A 22,071-nucleotide genomic window follows, 5' to 3' on the forward strand; every position below is an offset into this window, starting at 1 on the left:
CGGCCCATTTTGTTGTCAAACCTTCTTCAACGATGTCGTTTTGGTCTTCCTATACCAAATTACGAAAAAGCCCATGAGTCACTTTCTCCGATTTAATCAAAACCCTAAATTCCCAACTTTCCTCCGTTCACAGTTTAGTGCTGCTTACCGTAACCACAGGAGCAGAGTGGAACGGAGAAAAATGGTAATTCCTGATCTCAATGCCGTGCTTCAAAATCTATGCGTTTTCATGAATCTGCAGCTTTTGTTTCCGTGTTAGTGTAATTTTATGTTTGCCGATCTCAATGCCGTACTTGATCGGTTGTGTTTGCATTTAGATTTGCTGTTAGCAAATAGATTTTGTTCATTGTGATGGTTATAGGCCCCGAAGAAAGGAGTAAAAGTGGCTGCCAAGAAGAAGCCGGTATGTGATCATTTGTTCTTGTCTTTTAGAAGATATTCATTTTTAAATTGCTGTCTCTGTTCTAAGTTCCTAAGCGTGCTGCTAATTCTGGGTTTTAGGAGAAAGTCACGAACCCCTTGTTTGAGAAGCGGCCCAAGCAGTTCGGTATCGGTGGTGCTTTGCCTCCTAAAAAGGATCTTTCCCGATACATCAAGTGGCCGAAGGCTATCCGACTCCAGAGGCAGAAGCGTATCCTGAAGCAGAGGTTGAAGGTCCCACCGGCAGTGAACCAATTCACCAAGACCCTCGACAAGAACCTGGGTAATAGTTCTTTTCCCTGATTAGTATGGTGGCTTTGTTATTTCCACTCTTTCGGCTGTAAGACGCATGGGAATTGATGGTCCACAGAGTATCATGCTATTTCGTTAGTTAACCTATGAAGTCTAGATAATCGTTTCTTAACATTCTTAGGTGTGTTTGGTTTAAGCTGGTTAGATGAGAAACCATAGATGTTAGATGAGAAACAATTACATTACTTTTGTTTGTGTTTCTGTTGAGGTTATTAGCTTGCCAGTTGCCAGACTTCAATGTATAGTGTATGCTTTACCCCCCTCCCGGCTAGCCTTGCAAGAGCTTGCCCTAGCTTTTGACCTTTCTCGTGCTGGCTTACCCCCTTGGAACCAATGAAGCAAATACTTGACCTATCTTCTTAATGCAAACTCAACCTTTTCTTTTCAATCATGGAGGGGGCTTTGTTAATGTATAGTGTATGCTTTGTTATGTTGGCTTTAAGTTTAAAACGTCTTGTTTTATCTTTATGGGCATCATCACTTCAGTGGCAAGCATTCTTAAATGCTTCTGGATTCCAAAATAAATGTCATTAAAAGAAACATACTGTCTGTCACAATGATTTCTTCCCAGTTATGTGGATGTCCTCTGTGAATGTGTTTTAGTGTATTTGCTTTTGTTGAGTGTGATTGCTACTGGTAACCTGGCTAATTGCTGTGGCATACGTGATTTATGGTTGCAGCTACTACCCTCTTCAAGCTTCTCCTGAAATACAGGCCCGAGGACAAGGCGGCCAAGAAGGAGCGGCTTCTCAAGAAGGCGCAGTCTGAGGCGGAGGGAAAACCCATCGAAGTGAAGAAGCCAATCTTTGTAAAGTATGGTCTTAACCATGTGACATACCTCATTGAGCAGGTCTGCTGCCTTTCTTTATTATGATTTTGAGCATTAAACATTAATGCAAGAAACTTGTGGTGGGTAGTATAGTTACAGAGATCGAACTCTTTTTGTCTTAATGCAGAACAAGGCGCAACTGGTGGTCATTGCTCATGACGTTGACCCGATAGAGTTGGTCGTCTGGTTGCCTGCTTTGTGCAGGAAAATGGAAGTTCCTTACTGCATTGTCAAGGGAAAATCACGCCTCGGAGCGGTAATTACGAATTTTCATTTTCTTAACTATTACACGGGCCATCTGGTTTTGAGCGTTTATTTTTTCTTTTTGGGGGGTTCGGTGTTTGCAGATTGTTCACAAGAAAACCGCGTCTTGCTTGTGCCTAGCCACCGTGAAGAACGAGGACAAGTTGGAAGTCAGCAAAATCCTCGAGGCCATCAAGGTATATATACAAGACATCGGCTATAGATTTACACTTTTGGAAATTACAGAAACGGGATTATGACGACGCCCGCCTTTTTATGTCTCGGCAGGCGAACTTCAACGACAAGTACGATGAGTACCGGAAGAAGTGGGGAGGCGGGATTATGGGGTCGAAGTCGCAGGCCAAGACCAAGGCCAAGGAGAGGGTTCTCGCAAAGGAGGCTGCACAGAGGATGAGCTAAGTTCCGTACTGTCATTTTTGGCCTGTGAGATCTTACTTCTGTACCATTTGTATGCCTTTTACCGTCTTAGTTTTTGTTACCATTATTTGATCTTAGTTATGCAAAATCGAACGTTAATTAAATATGGCAGATAATCTTATTTGAATTGAATCCAATATAAATCTAATCCGAATATATAAATAATCGAAAATCATTTTTTTCTGAATAAGTATTTTTATAAATAAAAATTGGGTTCTAATTTAAGCTTGAACATTTTGGTTGTATTTAATGTAAAAGTTGAATGAGGTTAATACAGATTAAGCGAAACATAGGTAAAGAAAAAAAGCAAGTGAATTACAACTCGTTCACACCATTGCCGATCTAGCAGTAGATCGAGGTCTTACGATATCGTATCTCCCGGCCGATCTCCTGAGGTTGAGAACCTTCGATCTTGGTGGTGGCTTAGCCTTGGCAAGGTCGGCCCACCAACGGCTGAGCCACTCGGTTACCTCTGGGGCAAACACCCTCCACAGCATCACTGAATCGATCCACGATGGCTCGACCAAGTACTTATCCCCTCTGCATACGCTCCTTACTATCGCCTTTCCGCATTTCTCGGCGGATTCCACCGGTAACACATTGACATGAACCTAAATTCATTTTCACAACCCGTTTTTTTATTCTTTAGAACCAGCTTCAAGATTGTGTTTTAGAACACAATTACTTACATCTCTTAGTTCTTTATCCACTTTGAGTTCCCCATCCTTTGTCATGAACTTCCCTCGGCTCAGTTCCGAGTCTATTATCCCCGGTACCACTATTGTTATCCCGACCTCCGACCCAAACTCCGCCCTTAGCGTTTCGTAAAAGCTTATCATCGCTGCTTTACTCGCCTGAATCGAGAGGGGAATCCTCAAAAATGGAAGTTAAAAATATGGTTTCGCTGCCGATGAACGAGTTTTCTTACACAATAGAAGCTCAATTTGGGCGAAGGAATGTAAGCGCATCCAGAGGCGATGGCTACGATCTTCCCTCTGCTCTTCTTTAGGTACGGGCGGGCGAAGAACGTGCAGTAAGCCGATCCCCAGAAGTTTACGTCCTGCGAAAAAAATCGAATGCCCGGATTTCGTACACCGAGTCTTTATGACATAGATGATGTCTATATCTCTTACATAAGTATTGTCTTAGTTAATAACATTTTTGAAACAGAAGATTGAAGGTAAAAAGATGTTTTAAAAAAGACAACCATTGAAGGCGCAGCCTTGGAGAGATCGTCGATGTCTTCGAAGAGATAGAGCGGAGCAATCCCCGCATTCGTCACGAGATGATCCACTGCTACGTACGTACGAGATCCGTACGGCATTTTCACGTTAGAACTTTGCATATAATGAAATTACTATATTGCCCTTGTAGTTTGCTTACGTGTTCCGAAGTGGCGGACGGTTGCTCGGATAAAACGCTCGCAGTCTTGGACGTCGGAGACGTCGCCGACGATGGGGATGACTTCCGGCGAGGAGTAGTAAGCTTCGGAGAGAGCCGCCACTTCGAAGAGAGGGTCTCCTCTTATGTCCACAAGTGCTAAACACGCTCCTCTCTTTGCGTACTCGTAAGCTATGCACTGTATATAACCCCCATATTTAACATATACATATATATACACTTTACTGTTGTGTTTTTGTTTGGTGAACGAACCTCGCCGATGCCGGAAGCTGCTCCGGTGATGAGGACAACTTTTCCGGCGACATCTTCGGCGAAAATGTTACGGAAAACAGAGACGAATGACTTCAATCTCTGGTACGTGGGGTGGAACGCGAAGAGTCCGTACAATGCAATAGGAGGGAAGATTAAGTTCATCATCTTGTTGATCGAATCCATCGTTTTTTCTCATTACTCCAAAAAAAAAAGCGATGAGCCCCCTTTTCTTTATATGGTCGAAATGATATTTTCCGGTTTCTGGTTAGAATTTCTTGGTTTTTTAGAAAAAAAAAAGGGTTCGAATTTCTATAAAAAAAATGTTCATTTTCTAAATAGATTTTCGATTATTTATATATTCGATTTGAACCGATTCAATTTTTGATAGCCGAATTGAGACGCCCTTAGTCGAACAGTTTGGTTTTAATTAGTTTGCACGTGAAACCGAAAGCGGTACTAGTCCTATCGAACCGGCCGGTACGAAATTTTAATTGGTTTGCCTTGTTTTGTCCGCTTTGACCGGTTTCAGCAGTAAGTTGTTCTGAAACGTGGCAATTTCGCATGCTTAAGGAGCAATACGTGTTTGATGAACCACGAGCCGTAACACGTGGTATTTTTTTTTTCATATCTATAATCAAATAATTGACGACGTTCGTTCGTTCGTGTATTTATTGGGCCTGATATGGGCCTCAGTATTGCGCTAATCCAAATTGGGCCAAGGGTTCATATGTAAACGGCCCATTAAGTCCATTAAAAGGCAGAAAACAGTGCAGGTCAAGACAAGGACGACAAGAAACAGTTATAGTCTCTTGTTCAACTTATGTCTTTTAAGTATATACCGTACAGGATACTAGTTTCTCATTAACAGCACAATATCTATATATATATATATATATATATATATATATATATATATAGAAAGAGTCTTTTTATTTTTAGGATGAAATAAAAGACGAGAATAGTGAGGATCCCTTCTAATCGTGTTTGGAGTTAGGCTTCATGCGAAAACGACAGAACCAATCGGTCAACTCAGGGCAGAGTGTCTTAACCCAGAAGAAGGAACCGATCCACGACGGCTTCGTCACAAACCTCTCCTTCCGACAAACCCCGTCGACTATGCTTTTCGCGCAGGTCGTCGCCGACAATACCGGCATGAATCCCCACCCTTCCTGTTCCATCTCATGTATCCGGATTTCTTTTAAAAACACAAGCCATGAAGCAGGAGAGAAATGTAAAGAAATGACGAAAGAAGAAGGGTGTGAAGATTGGAAGAGGCGAGGTGTGGATTAACAGAGGAGGCCAAGACTCGGTTTCTTAACTCGGTTTCGTAGATTGGAAGAAGGAAGTGCGAATGATAATTATGTATAAGATGATTATATGTATATAACAGTTTCAGAATCTTTCGGTATACAGATCGATGTTTCTCCATTAACAAAACCAAACCATTTTAAGCACCTTTGTAATTTTCAGACAATTGGTTACAGTGGCGGATCCAGAAACTTTTTTAAGTGGGGGCAAAGATTATTATATATATAAATAAAAAAAATTAATAAAAATATATCATCATAAAATATTTACCAAATTCTATATTTTTTATTTTTTAAAATTTATCCATAATAGCTTTATGTATAACTATTTAAAACTTATATTTTGTGGGAAACAAATTAGACAATTATTTAAATTGTCTATTATGATATTCAAGATTAATCAAATTAAAAAACTTATCATCTTCTATCAAATTGTCGGTATAGATATTAAGTTCACGTCTAATATACATTTGTTTTAAATAACTGAAATTATCACGATAAAATTCACACAATTTCACTAAATTTGACATGTTAAACTCGCACAATAAATTAACAAAACTCTATACTGTCATGCAAATGAAAAGTTTTGAATTTAACTCGTCAAAAAATGATCATTAAGTTCCTGAAGTTGTAAACCTATAGTAATATAAAAAAATATAACGGGTAATAATGTAAATTGTTTAAACTTTTTTTATTTTATCTTTTTGAATCTACGTAATTTTTTTTATATTGATAATTCCAATATCGTTTTTTCGCAAAAAAATACATTTTATTTAAAAGTGAATCTCATCCAATATCTCTTTATTGTTATAATTATTATTTTTATATATTTCACCAATTAAATTTAGAAACATATGAACAAATAAAAAATAAAAATGATTAAAATATAATCATAATATTTAGATATCTTTAATATTATTATTTTATTTTTTGTGTTTTGTCTATATTTTGTTAGAAAAAGAGGGAAAAAATAAAAAATATATATAGAAAATAAAGAGTAAAAACATGGTAACCGCGTAACCTAAAAAGAAAAAAGAAAAACAATTTTTTTAGAAAAAAGTAAATAAAAGAACGGGAGAGGAGGTGAGGGTGGGGGCAACCACAAAAATCAGATGGGGGCATTTTTTTAACTTTGGTTATAATTTTATAAAATCTATAAATAAATTGTATAATTTTAATTAGGTGGGTGGGGGCATAGGACCCCACTCCAATACACGTAGGTCCGCCCCTGATTGGTTATAAGTGTACCTTTGCAAGGATCTCTGGAGTAGCCATTTCTGTTTTAGTGAACCCTGGACCGATGATCGTCACTCCAATTTCGGGACCAAGTTCGATCCTTAGGGTTTCATAAAAGTTTATCATCGCAGCCTTTGTTGCCTGAATAAGTTCGGCCATCAAAGATATCTGTCTTAGATAAGAGATTATTGTTATCGATAATTGAAAAACGTTATTCTTACGCCATAGATGCTAAGTTTCGGGTATGAAAACCATCCCGAGGCCGAGGCCATGACCACGATTTTCCCTTTGCTCCTCTTGAGATGGGGAATCGCAAAATGTGTTGCGAAAACCGAACCCCAGAAGTTTGTGTCCTAAGGGTTAGTTAAATGAATATCATTATGTTAGTTTGGAATCTAATATTGGGAATTTTGTTGATAAAAGTTAAAGTGGCATATAGCTTTGTACCATTTGACGAACAGCGTTGGTGAGTTGCGAGTGATCTTCAAATGCTCGGAATTCTATAATTCCGGCGTTGTTCACCAAATGATCCACTGTCACATATATTAATTGTTACAGAGATCAAAAGGATAGATGAAATATTATAATTTGATCTTAATCATATATATCTCGACTTACCGTTTACAGTTTTCATTCATATATCAGATGAAGTTTAGGAAAGGAAAAAGAACAAAAACTTTCAGACATGGAGCGAATTAGGGCTGCAGAAGATTTCAGAAACAAGAATCACTTTCTTGGGTATCAAGAAACGGAGAAACCCTAAACCCTATTGGTATTATAACGGAATGATTTTAAAGTAATCAACCAAAAGAAAATACTCACATCGACCAAAATGATTGATGGTTTCATCGACAAACCGCTCGCAGTCTTCGACCACAGTCACATCGCCGCCAACACTTACAACGTCCGGCGATCCGATCCGCCGGCATTTCTCAGCCACCGGCGGAAGACGATCCTCCCTCAGATCAACCAACATTAGAAGCGCCCCTCTACGTGCGTATTCGTAGGCCAGTTGCTACGATACAATAGTTATATATAATCTATTGATCTATTACAAAAATTTAATAAAAACAACATTCACAAGAATGATCGTGGACCGACCTCGCCTATTCCAGAGGAAGCTCCGGTGATGAGGACGACGTTTCCGGTGACATCCTCTGTGTTTAAGCGTCTCCTTACACAGTTGAAGAGCTTGAAGAGGGACAGCAATGGCGATAACAGAAACAAAGACAGTAAAACAAGAGTAGGAAGAACAATGCTGAGTGTCTTGTTCACCATATCCATCCCTAAAATGGAGTTGTGACCCTCACCACTTTGATTAGCCATATATATATAAAGTTTGATAAGATTCTACACTATTTTACCCATCTTATTATTAGCCCATCACTATGCATTTATTGAACCCAACAACCCAATATATGGATGTTATATTGGTTGACAATTTTGTCAAGAGGATATTAACACCAAAGACCTAATTTCCGTCAGCTAAAATAAAAATTTATATGAAAGTTTCATTATTTAATGTCTTTTATTGTTTGATGGCCCAGTGCCAATTTCTTTACAACCATTTCCTTCAAGGCATTCAAGTCTTCATAAATTATGTTTCTGCATTAAAACCAACTTTTTCAATTCACGGAAACTAAAAAAATGTGCGAATAATCCCACAAAATATCCACGGAAACTAAAAAATAAAAAATAAAAAAAAATATAGTCTTCTATGTGGGTCACCGTTTTTGGAGACAGGCGCTACCTGATAACATATTCGTTATCTAACGGCTGCTAAAAATAAAAATTTAACAAAAAATTTAACGAAAATCGTTCGTGTAGTTGTTGGGCCTGATATGGGCCTCATCAGTATTGCTCTAATCGAATTTGGGCCTAGGGTTCATATGTAAACGGCCCATCAAGTCCATTAAAGTAGCAGAAAACAGCGCAGGTTAAGACGAGCAGTTACTTGGATGACAAGAAACAGTTACATTCTCTTGTTCAACTTATGACATTACGGGAATCTTTTATGTCTTTCGAGTAGATACCGTACAGGATAGATTTGGGCGATGTTTCAGATTCTTGTCTTCTAAGTAAAAAGACGAGAATCTCTAATCATGTTTGGAGTTTGGCTTCATGCGTATACGACAGAACCAATCTGTGAACTCAGGGCAAAGTGTCTTGACCAAGAACAAGGCACCGACCCACGACGGCTTCGTCACAAATCTCTCCTTCCGACAAACTCCTTCGACTATGCTTTTTGCGCAACTCCTTGCCGACATCATTGGCAGGAATCCCCACCCTTCCTGTTCCATTTCACACATCCACATTTCTTTTTCTTTAAAAAAACCAGTGATGAAAGCAGAGGGTGAAGAATGAAAATGGGAGAGAAATGCAAAGAATTAACCAAGAGAAGAAGGCGAAGATTGAAAGAGGCGACTTATGAACGCAGAGGCCAAGACTCGGTTTAATCTTGGGTGAAAAGAAACCATTTCAGACAATTGGTTATAAGTGTACCTTTGCAAGGAGCTCTGGAGTAGCCATTTCTGTTTTAACGAACCCCGGACCGATGATCGTCACTCCAATTTCGGGTCCAAGTTCGATCCTTAGGGTTTCATAAAAGTTTATCATCGCAGCGCCTTTGTTGCCTGGACAAGTTCAAAACCATCAACGGTATCTGTCTTAGATAAGAGAATTAATGTTGTTGTTATTATTGTTATTGTTATTGATAATTGAAAAACGTTAGTTCTTACGCCATAGATGCTAAGCTTTGGGTGTGAAAACCATCCCGAGGCGGAGGCCATGACCAAGATTTTCCCTTTGCTCCTCTTGAGATGAGGAATCGCAAAATGCGTTGCGAAAACCGGACCCCAAAAATTTGTGTCCTAAGGGTCAAATGAATGCCAGTATATATATATATATTATAGAGTTTAGTTTGGAAAGATATCTAACACTGAGAATTTAAAGTGGCGGAGCTTGGAATAGAGTGTGTGTACCATAAGACGAACAGCGTTAGTGAGTTGCGAGTAAACTTCAAATGCCCGGATGTCCGCAATTCCGGCGTTGTTCACCAAATGATCCACTGTCACATATGTTGTTACAGATCGAAACCTAAATGAGATATTATATGATTCGTATCTCAACTTTGTCCAAGGACAGGACAAGAGAACAATGAGTACGTTGCGAGCAAAACCTACGGATCATGAAGCTGTCGGACCAAACAATGCAGGGGGGAAATTGTAATCAAGTGTATAGTGAGGCGTTTATGGCATGAAAACTACATGGAGGAGGCAGCAAGGACGTGTTTAGAATGAAAAGGGAAAGAATAATAAGTCCACAATAGAGATGTCAAAATGGGTCGGGTTATGCATATTGACCCGACCCGATCCGATTATTGATCCAAATGGCTAACCCATTTGATTAACTTTTTAAAATGAGTTAAATGGGGTTTAAACCCATTTTGACGTCTTTCCTATTATAGTATTTGATGGATGACCTGCAAAGTAATCAGCTTTGCTTCGTCGTATGATCTTCTATATAAGCATAAACCATGGATGAAGAAGAGTGTGTATGTGTGTGTGTGTATATATATATATATCATGACCGTTAGCCGGTGAAGATTGAGACAAATCAAGAAACATATTATGCTTATTTCCTTTTGTGTTCTCTTGCATATTTGTATATATTTCCATTTCTTGGATATCTAACTGTTTTGTGAACCTTCCTTTTCTACATTGTCGTGCTATATATACATATATACATGTATATGTAAACAATCTGACGTACATTTGGAGATATGGGGAATAAAGTTATTCTTGTGTAATTCAATCAAGAAATTTTGTTTTATTCTACTCGGCTCTATGAATCTATTTGTCCGGCTTAAACTTGTTCATCCCCTTCTTCGGCCATTCTCGTTGATTACATTTTGGCTCATCTTAGTTTTCTACAGACTTATGGTTCACAGATTTCATACATGCATACATACATATATATGGTCAGATCGTGTGGGGACGAAACAAATTTTCTCGGAACCCAAGAATTCAAAATCAGATGAAGTTTAGAAGGTAAAAAAAAACATAAGCTTTCAGACATGCACGGAGCGAATTAGGGCTGCAGAAGATTGCAGAAACAAGAATCACTTTCTTGGGTATCAAGAAACGGAGAAACCCTAAACCCTATTGGTATTATAACGGAATGATTTTAAAGTAATCAACCAAAAGAATACTCACATCGACCAAAATGATTGATGGTTTCATCGACAAACCGCTCGCAGTCTTCGACCACAGTCACATCGCCGCCAACACTTACAACGTCCGGCGATCCGATCCGCCGGCATTTCTCAGCCACCGGCGGAAGACGATCCTCCCTCAGATCAACCAACATTAGAAGCGCCCCTCTACGTGCGTATTCGTAGGCCAGTTGCTACGATACAAAAGTTATATACAACCTTTATATAATCTATCGATCTATTACAAAAATTTAATAAAAACAACATTCACAAGAATGACCGTGGACCGACCTCGCCTATGCCAGAGGAAGCTCCGGTGATGAGGACGACTTTTCCGGTGACATCCTCTGTGTTTAAGCGTCTCCTTACACAGTTGAAGAGCTTGAAGAGGCATAACAATGGCGATAACAGAAACAAAGACAGTAAAACAAGAGGAGGAAGAACAATGCTGAGTATCTTGTTCACCATATCCATCCCTATAATGGAGTTTGTGACTCTCACCACTTTGGTTAGAGATATCTCTTGGATAAAAGGAGTTATATAATGAATTTCCCTCTACCATATAAGGACAAGTGTTCCATCAGAGATTTCTTCTTCTTCTTTTGTAATTAAAGATCTAATTTTAGATAAATAACGAGAAATTATGTGTAATCTTTTTTTATAAAGTTTGAGAGGATTCAACACTATTGCAATCACCGAACTATTTGCATTTATTGAGCCCAACAACCCTAATAAGATCATTATGGACCTCACAACATATATATATATATATATGTGTGTGATAGGGTTTCATTAATCATATGCATTTGAGAGGATTCTACATTATTTTAATTAACCATCTTAGTATTAGCACATCATCACTATGCATTTATTGAACCCAACAACCCTAATAAGATCACTGTGGACCTATCCATAATGACATAGTTGTTGAAGCTCATAAACATTGGTAAAAATACTACCTATCAACAACTACCTTGCACTATACATATATACATATATTATGTATTCACATATTCGTGGCAGGCTAGGGACAGGGTTTCATTAATCATAAGCAGTTTTCTACTCCTAGGCCTGACTCTCCTTAAAATTTATATTTGATCTTTCTATGGATTTTATAAAACGTTTAAAGCTCATGACCCCACGTTGTGGGTCAAGTAGCTAAGGCTAGTGTGCGTGAAAGCCGGATCCAATCAAATCCAGTAATAAATTATATATACATACCCATATGAATCATATGGTACAATCTTATGTAATAATGTATGTTTTTAAAATCAATTTAATTCAATCGATGTAAAGTTTAAAATTAATCATTTTATATAATCGAAATATAAAGGGAATTCAAGATGGCTATCTTTATGTTATCCATCAACTGAAAGTGGATCATTTTAAATTTCGATATAATGAATAAAAAAAATTATGATCTACATTTTTTGAGACAGTCTACGTAGAAACAAGGGTATATTATTGTACAATAATATCTTTATACCAAATTCGATTTTAGTTCATCGATATTTAGCAGACTACTATTTCAAGGACCTTCCATTCGATTGAGCAACAGACAAGTGTTTCTGAAACATTTTCAAACGATATAACTATAGGAAAAAACAGAGACAAATAAAATAAAAGACAAGACATGAATCTAATCTCTGCATGTTTTCTTCTAATCATGTTTGGGTCTAAGCCTCGTGCGTAAACCCAAGAGCCAATCCAGAAACTCGGGGCAAAAGGTCTTCAGCCAGAAGCCGATAGTGACCCACGATGGCTCAGTCACGCATCTCTCCCCGCGACAAACTCCGTCTACTATCCCTCTTGCACAGCTCCTGGCCGACAACAATGGCACGAACCCCCATCCCTCCTGTTTCATTTTTCACAACGTGTCAGGAACAGGACATGAAAAGATTGCGGTGAGAATTCTGCAGCTCACAGCTAAGAACTCGGTTCACAGAAAAGAAACATTGAGAGAGAGAGAACAATATATGCAAATTCGGAGAGAACAGAACGCTTAACCTAGTTGCAGAAGACGGATACCATGGTTGCTTGGGTTACAAGAAACAGTTTAATCCTTTTATTATACTTTGGGAATCTTCCGCATATTTGACATAGAAAATATGTTAAACCCTAAACCCTAAATTTTATAGATATGGTTTTATTTGCCAAGATTATGTTAAAAGAAAGCAAGTCAGTATGTACCTCAACGACGAGTTCGGGAGTTGTCATCTCAGTCTTGATGGCCCCTGGAGTGACGACTGTTATTCCAATTTCGGGTCCGAGCTCGATCCTTAGTGTCTCGTAGAAGTTTATCATCGCAGCCTTTGTTGCCTGAATCGGTTCCACGAGCAATACTCACCACAGACAAGAGAACCAAAAAATGGCAGAAACCCGAAAAGAGGACAAAGCAGATTAAGTAAATTAGGGTTTATATATCATAGGAGCGTTCCTTACGCCATAGACGCTCATCCTTGGAGGAGAAAACCACCCAGAAACACCAGAGGATATTACGACTATTTTCCCTTTGTTTCTCTTGAGATGAGGAACTGCAAAATGTGTGGCGTAGACCGAACCCCAGAAGTTTGTGTTCTGCAATTAAAAAAAAACAACAAACTTTTCAGTTCATCACAACTCCCAAGAACCCTAATTTTGGAGTTTTAGCACGAAATATTGGACGTGTGTTACCATAACAGGAGCAGCATCAGAGATGGAAGAGTAATCTTCGAATGCCTTTCGTTCCGTGATCCCCGCATTGTTCACCAGATGATCCACTGTGTCATCAATAGATAAACCCGTGGATAGCAATGTAACTGACTTTGTCGTGTCCGAACAGCAAAATCTTTCACCAAACCGTGACTCAATCAAGATCGGAACAATGTCGAGGAAAGAAAGAAAAGAATGCAGAATCAGAATCTGGGGGAAAAAATTGCAGAGTTGAGGAGGAAGGAAAGAGATTGCAGAAACAAGAATCAGTTTCTTGGGTGTCAAGAAAACACTAATTGTATACGTCTATTAACATTAGTTCTTAATCAGTTTCTTCTGCTACCGTTGAGATTCAACGATAGAGACATAGTGATTAATATAACTATAGACTCTTCAACTTTAATAAATAATTTTTTTTAGCATTGAATAAACGGTGAAATATCCTTGATGGAAAGTTCAAAGAAACTCACGTTGACCAAAATGATTGATTGTTTCGTCCACGAAACGCTTGCAGTCTTCAACAATAGAGACATCGCCTCTTACGAAAATGACGTCCGGCGAACCAATCCGCCGGGATTCTTCAGCCACCGCCCGGAGACGATCTTCCCTCCGACCAACCAACGTCAGACGCGCCCCTCTCCGCGCGTACTCGTACGTCAGTTCCTACACCAACCCCACAATAATATTAGCGCTTCAATATTATATATTTTAACAAAAAAAATATTCTATATATATATATTGGACGATTCATATGCTGTCCGAGGATGATTTTAATTAGAGTTGATTATTCGATTCTGGTTGGATTATTTTTTATTCGATCTTTAAATATTTTAAAAGATTATATCCATATACAAAGATTTTGGGATGGTTAGATTCCCTTTTCAATAAAATAAATTAATATTTTACTATCACTAAAGAAATTATATTTAATTTTTCCTAATGTTATATCATATTATAAAACATTGTCAGTCTGATTTTGTTTTGGTTTTGTCTACATAATAAAGAACTTAGATACGAATTATGCTCTTGAATCCTTGACAAGATTCAAATCAAGACAATAAATAGTTTTTTTGTGAGATTCGAAATACTTGTTCCCTTTTTTATAGGAAATTTATGGTAATTCACGAGATCACCCCATGTTTTTTTTTTTTTGGGTTAAGATCACCCCATGTTCTATATATAACAGACTTCCATGTTTTGTGCCCTATTTTTTTTTCTGGTAAAAAAAAAAGAAAGAGAACTGACCTCGCCGATGCCGGAGGAAGCTCCGGTGATGAGGATGACTTTTCCGGCGACATCATCAGGGTTTATGAGTCTCTGAATGTAGCGGAAGGTTTTGAAGAAGACTAAAAATGGCGATAACAAAAAATAAACTCATAAAAACAAGAGGAGGAACAGTAACGTTGAGGATCTTGTTGACCGTGTCCATGTCTCCCAATGTTGTTCAGACAGCGAAGAATTTGTTTTGTTTTGTTTTTCTCTTTAAATCGTTAAAAGTAGAGCCGTCGGTGCGCTGTTTTGTAGTGTATTAGCATATAATATTGGAAAAATTGCCACCAGTAAAAATTTATATAATTTTTTCTTTTCTTTGCAAATTATACTTTTTTTTTAATTTTTAACAAAAATACTTTTATTTTATTTTATAATTTTAATATTACTATTAAACATTTCAAAAAAATATACAGCATAAAAAGCGGATTTTAAGGAAACTGTATTATTTGGAAAAATTGTTTTTCATTCGGGACAAATTGTTTTTCAAATTTAAAAAAAAATCGTGTAAATTTTGAAGAGTTGATGAATACATTGAATAGCACTCTCCCTCTCCTCTCCTGCATGCTTAATTTCTTTTAAAAGTCGGTTATTGAAAACTTTTTCGATTATTTTGGATTTAGATAAAAACTTTTATTTAAAAAACATATCTATATATTTTAAATTTTTATACAATATTATCGATTTGATTTGGCATTACCGTAACGAAATGGCAACCTACAAATCCATCGGAATCTTGGCATGTTTTTTCCCTGTGGTAATAAATCCTGACATGATGTCTCGTGTGATGCTTTTGTCGTTTTCTCTAAAAGTTTAGAAATTTGAATTATTAGAGGTGATATTTTTTGTTGGCAATTTTGGGTATGCCTCATATGCGTGTTAGGTATATATAAATATAATTAGTTATAAATAAACATAAAATTATTTTAAGATAAATCAAACATATATTAAAACGTTCTTATCTAATTGAATATTGAATTTATTTTTCCAAACTTACTACAATTTCCATATAAGTTCGTACACATACAAAGTCACAAGATTCCAACGAAGTTCGGAAAATATAATTTCTTTTTCAACTAAAATAAAAATGCATATCATCATCATCACCATATTAAATACTATCATTTTAGTCTGCATCAACGATCTGTCATTCATTATTTTCGTCATTAATAATGACCCATGATTTTGATGTGATGGTACAAAAAGAGAAATCACGAGAAGAAAATTGAACCATAAATCAAATCAAAATCCAAACGGGCATTTCTTTTTTTTCTTTTTTTTCTAGTAACGTTTTGGACTAGGGTTCATGTTCAAACGGCCGTACCATTCCGTCAGCTCAGGGCAAAGAGCCATCAACCAGAACGAGACAGCGTACCACTTCGGCTCCGTCACGAATCTCTCCCGCCGGCAAACTCCCTCGACTATTCCTCTCGCACAGCTCCTCGCCGACGTCAATGGCAGCCATGCCCACCCTTCCTGTTCATTTCCACATACGTAATTTTTTTTTTTGGCATGTCAAGATCCGGTTGGGTCCCAAGAAACAGTTATATGTTTTGCGTTCTTGTTCTTGATTGTGTATAAACAACAATGGAATTATGCATGTGTTTCTTCTGTTGTATCTAAAACTATGAATCCATTTTAAGAAATGAGACCAAGCGATTTCTCGCAAAACATGCTTTTTAATAGCTTTTCTGTTTCGATTTGATATTTGTGGGGTCCCTTTGGAATGATTTGTCAAGAAACGTGAAGAATATTAGAAAAAATCGTCAAGAGATATAAAAAAAATTGACAAGATTGTAATAATATTACGTGATATTTAGATTTGATATTATTTTTGTATTTTAGATATTTATATTGATTATTTTGTTTATATATATAAATATTATATTAATATTTTATGTTAAATAATGAAAAATCCAACAATTTTATTATGGTTTGCTCGGTTTTATAGAAATTGTATCAAATTAGAATTGAATGTTAATTGGTTTGGTTCAAAGTGACTTTGCTCTATGAATACCAAACAAGAATTTAAATTTGATATTCACACATAAGTTTCGTATATAAGCATTAATAATTCGGATTTTAATTCGATATTTATCGAGACCGGTTAAGGAATGATTAATTTGTTCAATTTTAAAAAACAATTGTACCAAATTCGGCTCGTACCGGTTCTTAGTTTACGAATGATGGGAACTTACAGCGGCAACCATTTCAGGAGTCACCATATCTGTCTGGATGAGCCCAGGATTGACGACTGTCACTGTGATTTCACGTCCGAGTTCGACCCTTAGCGCCTCGTAGAAGTTTATCATCGCTGCCTTTGCTGCCTGAATCGTTTTCACCCGTCATTGAGAGTAAGGAAAAAAAAGAAGATTAAGCAAAAAAAAAAAACATGCTTTAGGTTTAGGGTTTATATCAATTCTACATAAAAAGTGAAACCTTACAACATAGAAGCTCAAATACGGAGGTGAAAGCCACACTGAGACGGAGGATATGGCAATGATCTTCCCTCTACTCCTCTTTAGGTAGGGTACCGCAAAATGCGTGACGTATACCGATCCCCAAAAGTTAATGTTCTACAATTTCAACCACCGAGTTTATAAGAATTAATTAGCTTTGATATATATATATATATATAGGCGAATGAACATATTGATTGTGATGTGTACCATAACACGAGAAGCATCAGTGATGCAAGAGTAATCTTCGAATGCCTTCAGTTCTGAAATTCCGGCATTGTTCACCAGATGATCCACTGCCTCATTCCCACACATACATATATATATATATATATATCAGACCGATCCAGTAAAAGAATACAAGATTATGAATATTGATCCCAAATCATTTTGACGTACCAAGAATTAAAACTAGAAAATGAAATTTGTTTCCTTTTTTTTTTTGTTAAAAAATGAAATCTGTTTCTTTCTTGATGTATAGAAACTAATTTTTTTTAAAAAATGGGACCTTTTTCCTGTACGTATAATTAGAGAGAGAGATTTACAAAACATAATTTCTCCTAGGGATGAAATTTTAAAGCATCGAATCGAATAATTTTGCTGAATATCACAATATATTTTAGGAGAAATAATTAATTACTCACGTCGACCAAAATGATTGATCGTTTCTTGGACGAAACGCTTACAATCTTCAACATTAGAAACGTCGCCGCTTATGACAACGACGTCCGGCGAACCTAACCGCCGGGATTTTTCAGCCACCGCCCGGAGACGATCCTCCCTCCGAGCAACCAATGCCAGACGCGCTCCTCTACGCGCGTACTCGTACGCGATATGCTACACGTACCCAATATATCAAAATCTTAGACTATACATATGTTTGTATGTGTGTGTGTGTACACTAGGCTAACAGAGCTCAAATTTCAAACATCCTTGAAAGGAAGAGGACTGACCTCGCCGATGCCGGAGGAAGCTCCGGTGACGAGGATAACTTTTCCGGCGACATTCTCGGCGTTGAAATATCTCCGTACGAGGTGGAGGAGCTTGAAGAGGATTAACAATGGTGATAACAAAAAAAGTAAAATAAAAAACAAAGGAGGGACGACAATGCTAAGGATCTTGCCGGTCAACTCCATGCCTCGCAGGGTTTTTTTTCTCTAATGGATAAGAAAATCATCCAGGACTTATAAATATCAAAATATGCGAGTTTGTATACGTATGCGTGGGTAATAATAATTAACCACGTTTCAATTATTTTCCACGAAAACAAAATCGTTATTTAAGATTATGGATGATTATTTTTTATTATATTGTTTAAACTGCAGACTTATGCGGATGGAACATTCCAACTTCGCATTGTTTTAAATATTTTTGACGTTTAACTTGTTAGATTTTAGGGAATTTAATGATATTTTTCTACACGAATTTAGTGAGATGTGATGTGACTTTTTTATACGCATATTTTTAATTTGATTAAAAACTATAATTAAATTTAAAATTTTCCAAATGTCTACACGAGTTGTTAAAATTAACAGTAATTACATATATAATCATCATTTTCGTTAAACTTTTTCGAACTCTGTTAACTAATGCGCTGACGCGTATGATAATTATACTAATTATCTAATTAATACGTTAGTTAACAGAATCTAAAAAAAATAATGAAAATGATGATTATGTATATAATTACTATTAATTTTAATAATTTGTGCAGATATTTAAGAAATTTTGAATTCAAATATAGTTTTTTGTTAAATTAAAAATATATGTAGGAAAAGATCACATTTGTCTAAATTTGCGTAGATAAATATCATTTTTCCCATATTTTATTGATTCCTTATACTTTTGTTGTTTATACTTTGTATATATATATAATCAATGGTTCTTTGACTAAAAGCGATTACGCATGTTTTTGTAGTATTTTTTTTTCTGCCAACTCGTGAAATCTTAGTGTGGCTTTGGTTGACTACCCGCTTTTTTTTAATTTATATATACCCGATCTGGTTTTCGTTTTGACATATTTTATATAAGAAATATCTCAATATTTATCTCGCGGAACCGAATATCTATAGATCGTGTGTACGTGATTGAGAGTCGGATACTTGCGAATATCTATAGATCCTGTGTACGTGATTGAGAGTCGGATACTTGCGAATATCTGCATCAGTATGAACAAAATTTTCAAATCTAAAAATAAATCAAATATTCATAAAATTATACACCATTTGATCCAAAAATACATTAAAAGTCTAAAAGTTCATATATCTTCGAATATTTATAGATCGATATAAGTTTTTTCAAACACATTGATTTTTATAATTACGATTTAGGTATTTGTGTAAATAACTGGAAGAAATTCAAAAGAATTTTGGTCTTTTTATATATTTACCGATATTCTCGGATAACCCATATTGAAAACTAAAACACAAATTCAAATTCGTTGTACGGATTTTTATTTTTTATTTTATATGTTTTCTGCATTTAAGAAACAGCTCACGCGCATTAAAGGAGATCTTTTATTTTTCCCGAAATGTGACAATTTTGTGGTTGGGCAGATCAACTACTCTTGCGAATTGAAGAAGTGCATTAAAGAAAAATAAATAAATACATTGAAAATATTTAGAGGAACTCCTTTTACAGTCTTTGAATTTTTATACGAATATCGGTTATGATATTTTGATTTTACGTCCGTGAAAATTATTTCACTTGCTCTACCACTAGGTTCGGGGACCATGCTTGTTTGGCGTTCGAATATTGCGCTACCACTTGCTCTTAAATATAAATATGCATATTGGGCCGACCCTAACCAAAAGTCCTGGACTATTTATTAAAAAAGAATGTTATAAATAAAATGATTAGTAAGGAACAAAATCATTTGTGGGGATTTCTTAGTCACGTTTGGGCCTAGGGCTCAAGATGAAACGATAAAACATGTCCATAAGGTCAGGGCAAAGCGTCTTCACCCAGAAGGAGACACCGAACCACGACGGCTCCGTCACGAATCTCTGCCGGCGACAAACTCCGTCGACTATTCCTCTCGCACATCTCCCCGCAGACATCGCCGGAAAAAACGCCAACCCTCTCTGTTCCCACCATGCAATTTGCTTGTTAGAAGAAGAAAAAAAATACCACGTACAAGATCCGGACCAAAATTGTTGTAATCATAGAAAGTCTATTTTTTTTGTTTTATATTAAACTCGGGTTGGTTTGGTTTAGTCTGGTTCGATTGTATTCAGATAGGATTTAGTTTGGTTTCGGTTTTCACACAAAATACTCATTTTTTTTAAAAAAACACGATTTTTCAGTTTATTCGGTTTGGGTTCAATTTTATCATAACAATTTGGGGTTTACATTAGATTCGGTTTGGATATAGTTATGTTTTATTTGGTTCAAATGGATTTGGTTATTAATCAAACAAGTCAGCATTAATGGATCTAGAAAAATTTATAAATAGGGTCAATAATATTAATGTACGACAAATTTAGTTTTATCAGGGGAGTATTTATCAATTTTAATTGAAATTTTATAAAATTTATAAAAACTAAAAATTTTAATTAAATAAACGAGGCATGTGAATATATATATTGAACATGTATGTTTCTTTCGAAATGAAATTAATCGAGAGATATTTTCATGTCGATCTAGCTAGTTTCCGGACAGTTTTGGTATCGTACCATGGCGCCAAGAAGTTCCGGATTGACAATTTCCGTCTTGATGAGCCCTGGAGTGACGATCGTTATTCCGATCTCGGGTCCAATCTCGATCCTCAGTGTCTCGTAGAAGTTTATCATCGCCGCCTTTGACGCCTAATTCGTCTTCCATGACAAATGTTAGAAGAGAAAGGTATTGAAGAAAAACGGCGTTAGGGTTTTATAACATATGATCCTCTTACACCATAGATGCTCAAATATGGAGGCGAAGACCATCCGGCGATGGAGGATACGACGGCTATCTTCCCATTAGTCCTCTTTAGGTGAGGAATGGCGAAATGTGTTGCGTGGACCGACCCCCAGAAGTTGGTGTTCTGTAATATTAATCGATCACTAGCAATTTCGTTAGGGATTTTTTGTAACGTTTTGAGCTCAAACTATATAAATTTAATTTAATATATAGACTTTGTGTACGTACCATAACACGAGCAGCAGCTTCAGAGATGTTTGAGTAATCTTCGAACATTTTCAAATCAACTATTCCCGCGTTGTTCACCAAATGGTCCACTGTTGGAATGGAACCAAGATTTCGTTTTAGAATTATGAATTAAGAGCTGTATATATAAACCCTAATGAAATTTCACCTGGAAATGATTTCTTTGACATCGAATCAAAATATATATTAAATATATATATTACGTGGGAACATACTCACGTTGACCAAAATGATTGATTGTTTCTTGTACGAATCGCTTACAGTCTTCAACGACGGAGACATCACCGTATATGACGACGACGTCCGGCGATCCGAGCTGCCGGGATTTTTCGGCCACCGCCCGGAGACGATCCTCTCTCCGAGCAACCAGCGTTATACGCGCCCCTCTACGCGCGTACTCGTACGCGAGTTCCTATACCAAGCCAAGGTATTATTAAAACTTAGAAAAATCTCATAAAAATACCTGAATTTTATAAAATGTATCCAATATATATATCAATTTTTAATTTAACAAATAATTACATCGAATATTAAAATGTATCAAAACTTCAACTCAACTCTTAAAATCTTTAAATTAATTTCATACACAGTTTTTAACTATATCATCGATAATTTTATTTAAATTATTCGAAATTATTTTATATACATATTTTAACGAATCCTAATATTATTTATTCGATAATAATTTTATATTTGTACCTGTTAACGTGTAAAAAATTGTTTTTGATTTCAAGAATTGAGATACTTTTTTATACATTTTAATATTTAATATATTTATTTATCGAATTAAAAATTGATATATATATATATATATATATATATATATATATATATATATATTTTCTACACATCTTT

At 36.3% G+C, this 22,071-nt stretch overlaps 5 protein-coding genes and 1 pseudogene across 8 annotated transcripts in view; 1 reads left to right on the forward strand and 5 right to left on the reverse strand.

Moving 5' to 3' along the window:
* Positions 1 to 103: 103 nt before the first annotated feature.
* Positions 104 to 2,369, forward strand: LOC104811571 (60S ribosomal protein L7a-2-like). Its single transcript, XM_010538298.1, has 7 exons — positions 104 to 184; positions 362 to 403; positions 502 to 703; positions 1,413 to 1,582; positions 1,689 to 1,817; positions 1,909 to 2,001; positions 2,093 to 2,369. The coding sequence occupies exons 1-7, from the start codon at positions 182 to 184 to the stop codon at positions 2,222 to 2,224; spliced, it is 771 nt and encodes a 256-aa protein (XP_010536600.1). The 5' UTR covers positions 104 to 181; the 3' UTR covers positions 2,225 to 2,369.
* A 149-nt stretch (positions 2,370 to 2,518) lies between these two features.
* LOC104811572 (11-beta-hydroxysteroid dehydrogenase-like 6) lies at positions 2,519 to 4,151 on the reverse strand. Its single transcript, XM_010538299.2, has 6 exons — positions 3,896 to 4,151; positions 3,626 to 3,821; positions 3,450 to 3,535; positions 3,171 to 3,302; positions 2,932 to 3,096; positions 2,519 to 2,853 (listed from the first exon to the last, which is right to left on the reverse strand). The coding sequence occupies exons 1-6, from the start codon at positions 4,076 to 4,078 to the stop codon at positions 2,569 to 2,571; spliced, it is 1,047 nt and encodes a 348-aa protein (XP_010536601.1). The 5' UTR covers positions 4,079 to 4,151; the 3' UTR covers positions 2,519 to 2,568.
* Positions 4,152 to 4,669: 518 nt separating this feature from the next.
* On the reverse strand, positions 4,670 to 11,270 carry LOC104811573 (11-beta-hydroxysteroid dehydrogenase-like 4A). 4 transcript variants are annotated; one of them, XM_010538302.2, is made up of 6 exons: positions 10,943 to 11,270; positions 10,653 to 10,845; positions 6,886 to 6,971; positions 6,660 to 6,791; positions 6,451 to 6,579; positions 4,670 to 5,064 (listed from the first exon to the last, which is right to left on the reverse strand). In XM_010538302.2, exons 1-6 carry the CDS (start codon positions 11,123 to 11,125, stop codon positions 4,870 to 4,872), a joined length of 918 nt encoding a protein of 305 aa, XP_010536604.1. In that variant the 5' UTR covers positions 11,126 to 11,270; the 3' UTR covers positions 4,670 to 4,869. The 4 variants fall into 4 exon arrangements, with proteins under 4 accessions (XP_010536604.1, XP_010536603.1, XP_010536605.1 ...); XM_010538301.2 differs by lacking the exons at positions 6,660 to 6,791; positions 6,886 to 6,971 and adding exons at positions 9,177 to 9,308; positions 9,420 to 9,505 and having other exon boundaries at positions 10,943 to 11,267; XM_010538303.1 differs by lacking the exons at positions 10,653 to 10,845; positions 10,943 to 11,270 and adding exons at positions 7,261 to 7,453; positions 7,540 to 7,751.
* A 905-nt stretch (positions 11,271 to 12,175) lies between these two features.
* On the reverse strand, positions 12,176 to 14,859 carry LOC104811574 (annotated as a pseudogene).
* Positions 14,860 to 15,714: 855 nt separating this feature from the next.
* LOC104811575 (11-beta-hydroxysteroid dehydrogenase-like 4A) lies at positions 15,715 to 18,240 on the reverse strand. Its single transcript, XM_010538305.1, has 6 exons — positions 18,024 to 18,240; positions 17,715 to 17,907; positions 17,281 to 17,366; positions 17,056 to 17,187; positions 16,810 to 16,938; positions 15,715 to 16,087 (listed from the first exon to the last, which is right to left on the reverse strand). The coding sequence occupies exons 1-6, from the start codon at positions 18,204 to 18,206 to the stop codon at positions 15,893 to 15,895; spliced, it is 918 nt and encodes a 305-aa protein (XP_010536607.1). The 5' UTR covers positions 18,207 to 18,240; the 3' UTR covers positions 15,715 to 15,892.
* A 1,633-nt stretch (positions 18,241 to 19,873) lies between these two features.
* Positions 19,874 to 22,071, reverse strand: part of LOC104811576 (11-beta-hydroxysteroid dehydrogenase-like 4A) — a 2,870-nt gene continuing 672 nt past the window's right edge. Inside the window, exons 2-6 of the mRNA XM_010538306.1 lie at positions 21,436 to 21,628; positions 21,199 to 21,287; positions 20,963 to 21,094; positions 20,745 to 20,876; positions 19,874 to 20,153 (exon numbers count right to left, since the gene is read on the reverse strand). Of these exons, the coding sequence (XP_010536608.1) occupies positions 19,959 to 20,153; positions 20,745 to 20,876; positions 20,963 to 21,094; positions 21,199 to 21,287; positions 21,436 to 21,628 (741 nt within the window). The 3' untranslated portion in view covers positions 19,874 to 19,958. The remainder of the gene's footprint in view (positions 20,154 to 20,744; positions 20,877 to 20,962; positions 21,095 to 21,198; positions 21,288 to 21,435; positions 21,629 to 22,071) is intronic.

The sequence above is a fragment of the Tarenaya hassleriana genome, unplaced genomic scaffold (genome assembly GCF_000463585.1).
Source record: "Tarenaya hassleriana unplaced genomic scaffold, ASM46358v1 Cleome2, whole genome shotgun sequence".
Lineage (NCBI taxonomy): Eukaryota > Viridiplantae > Streptophyta > Magnoliopsida > Brassicales > Cleomaceae > Tarenaya > Tarenaya hassleriana.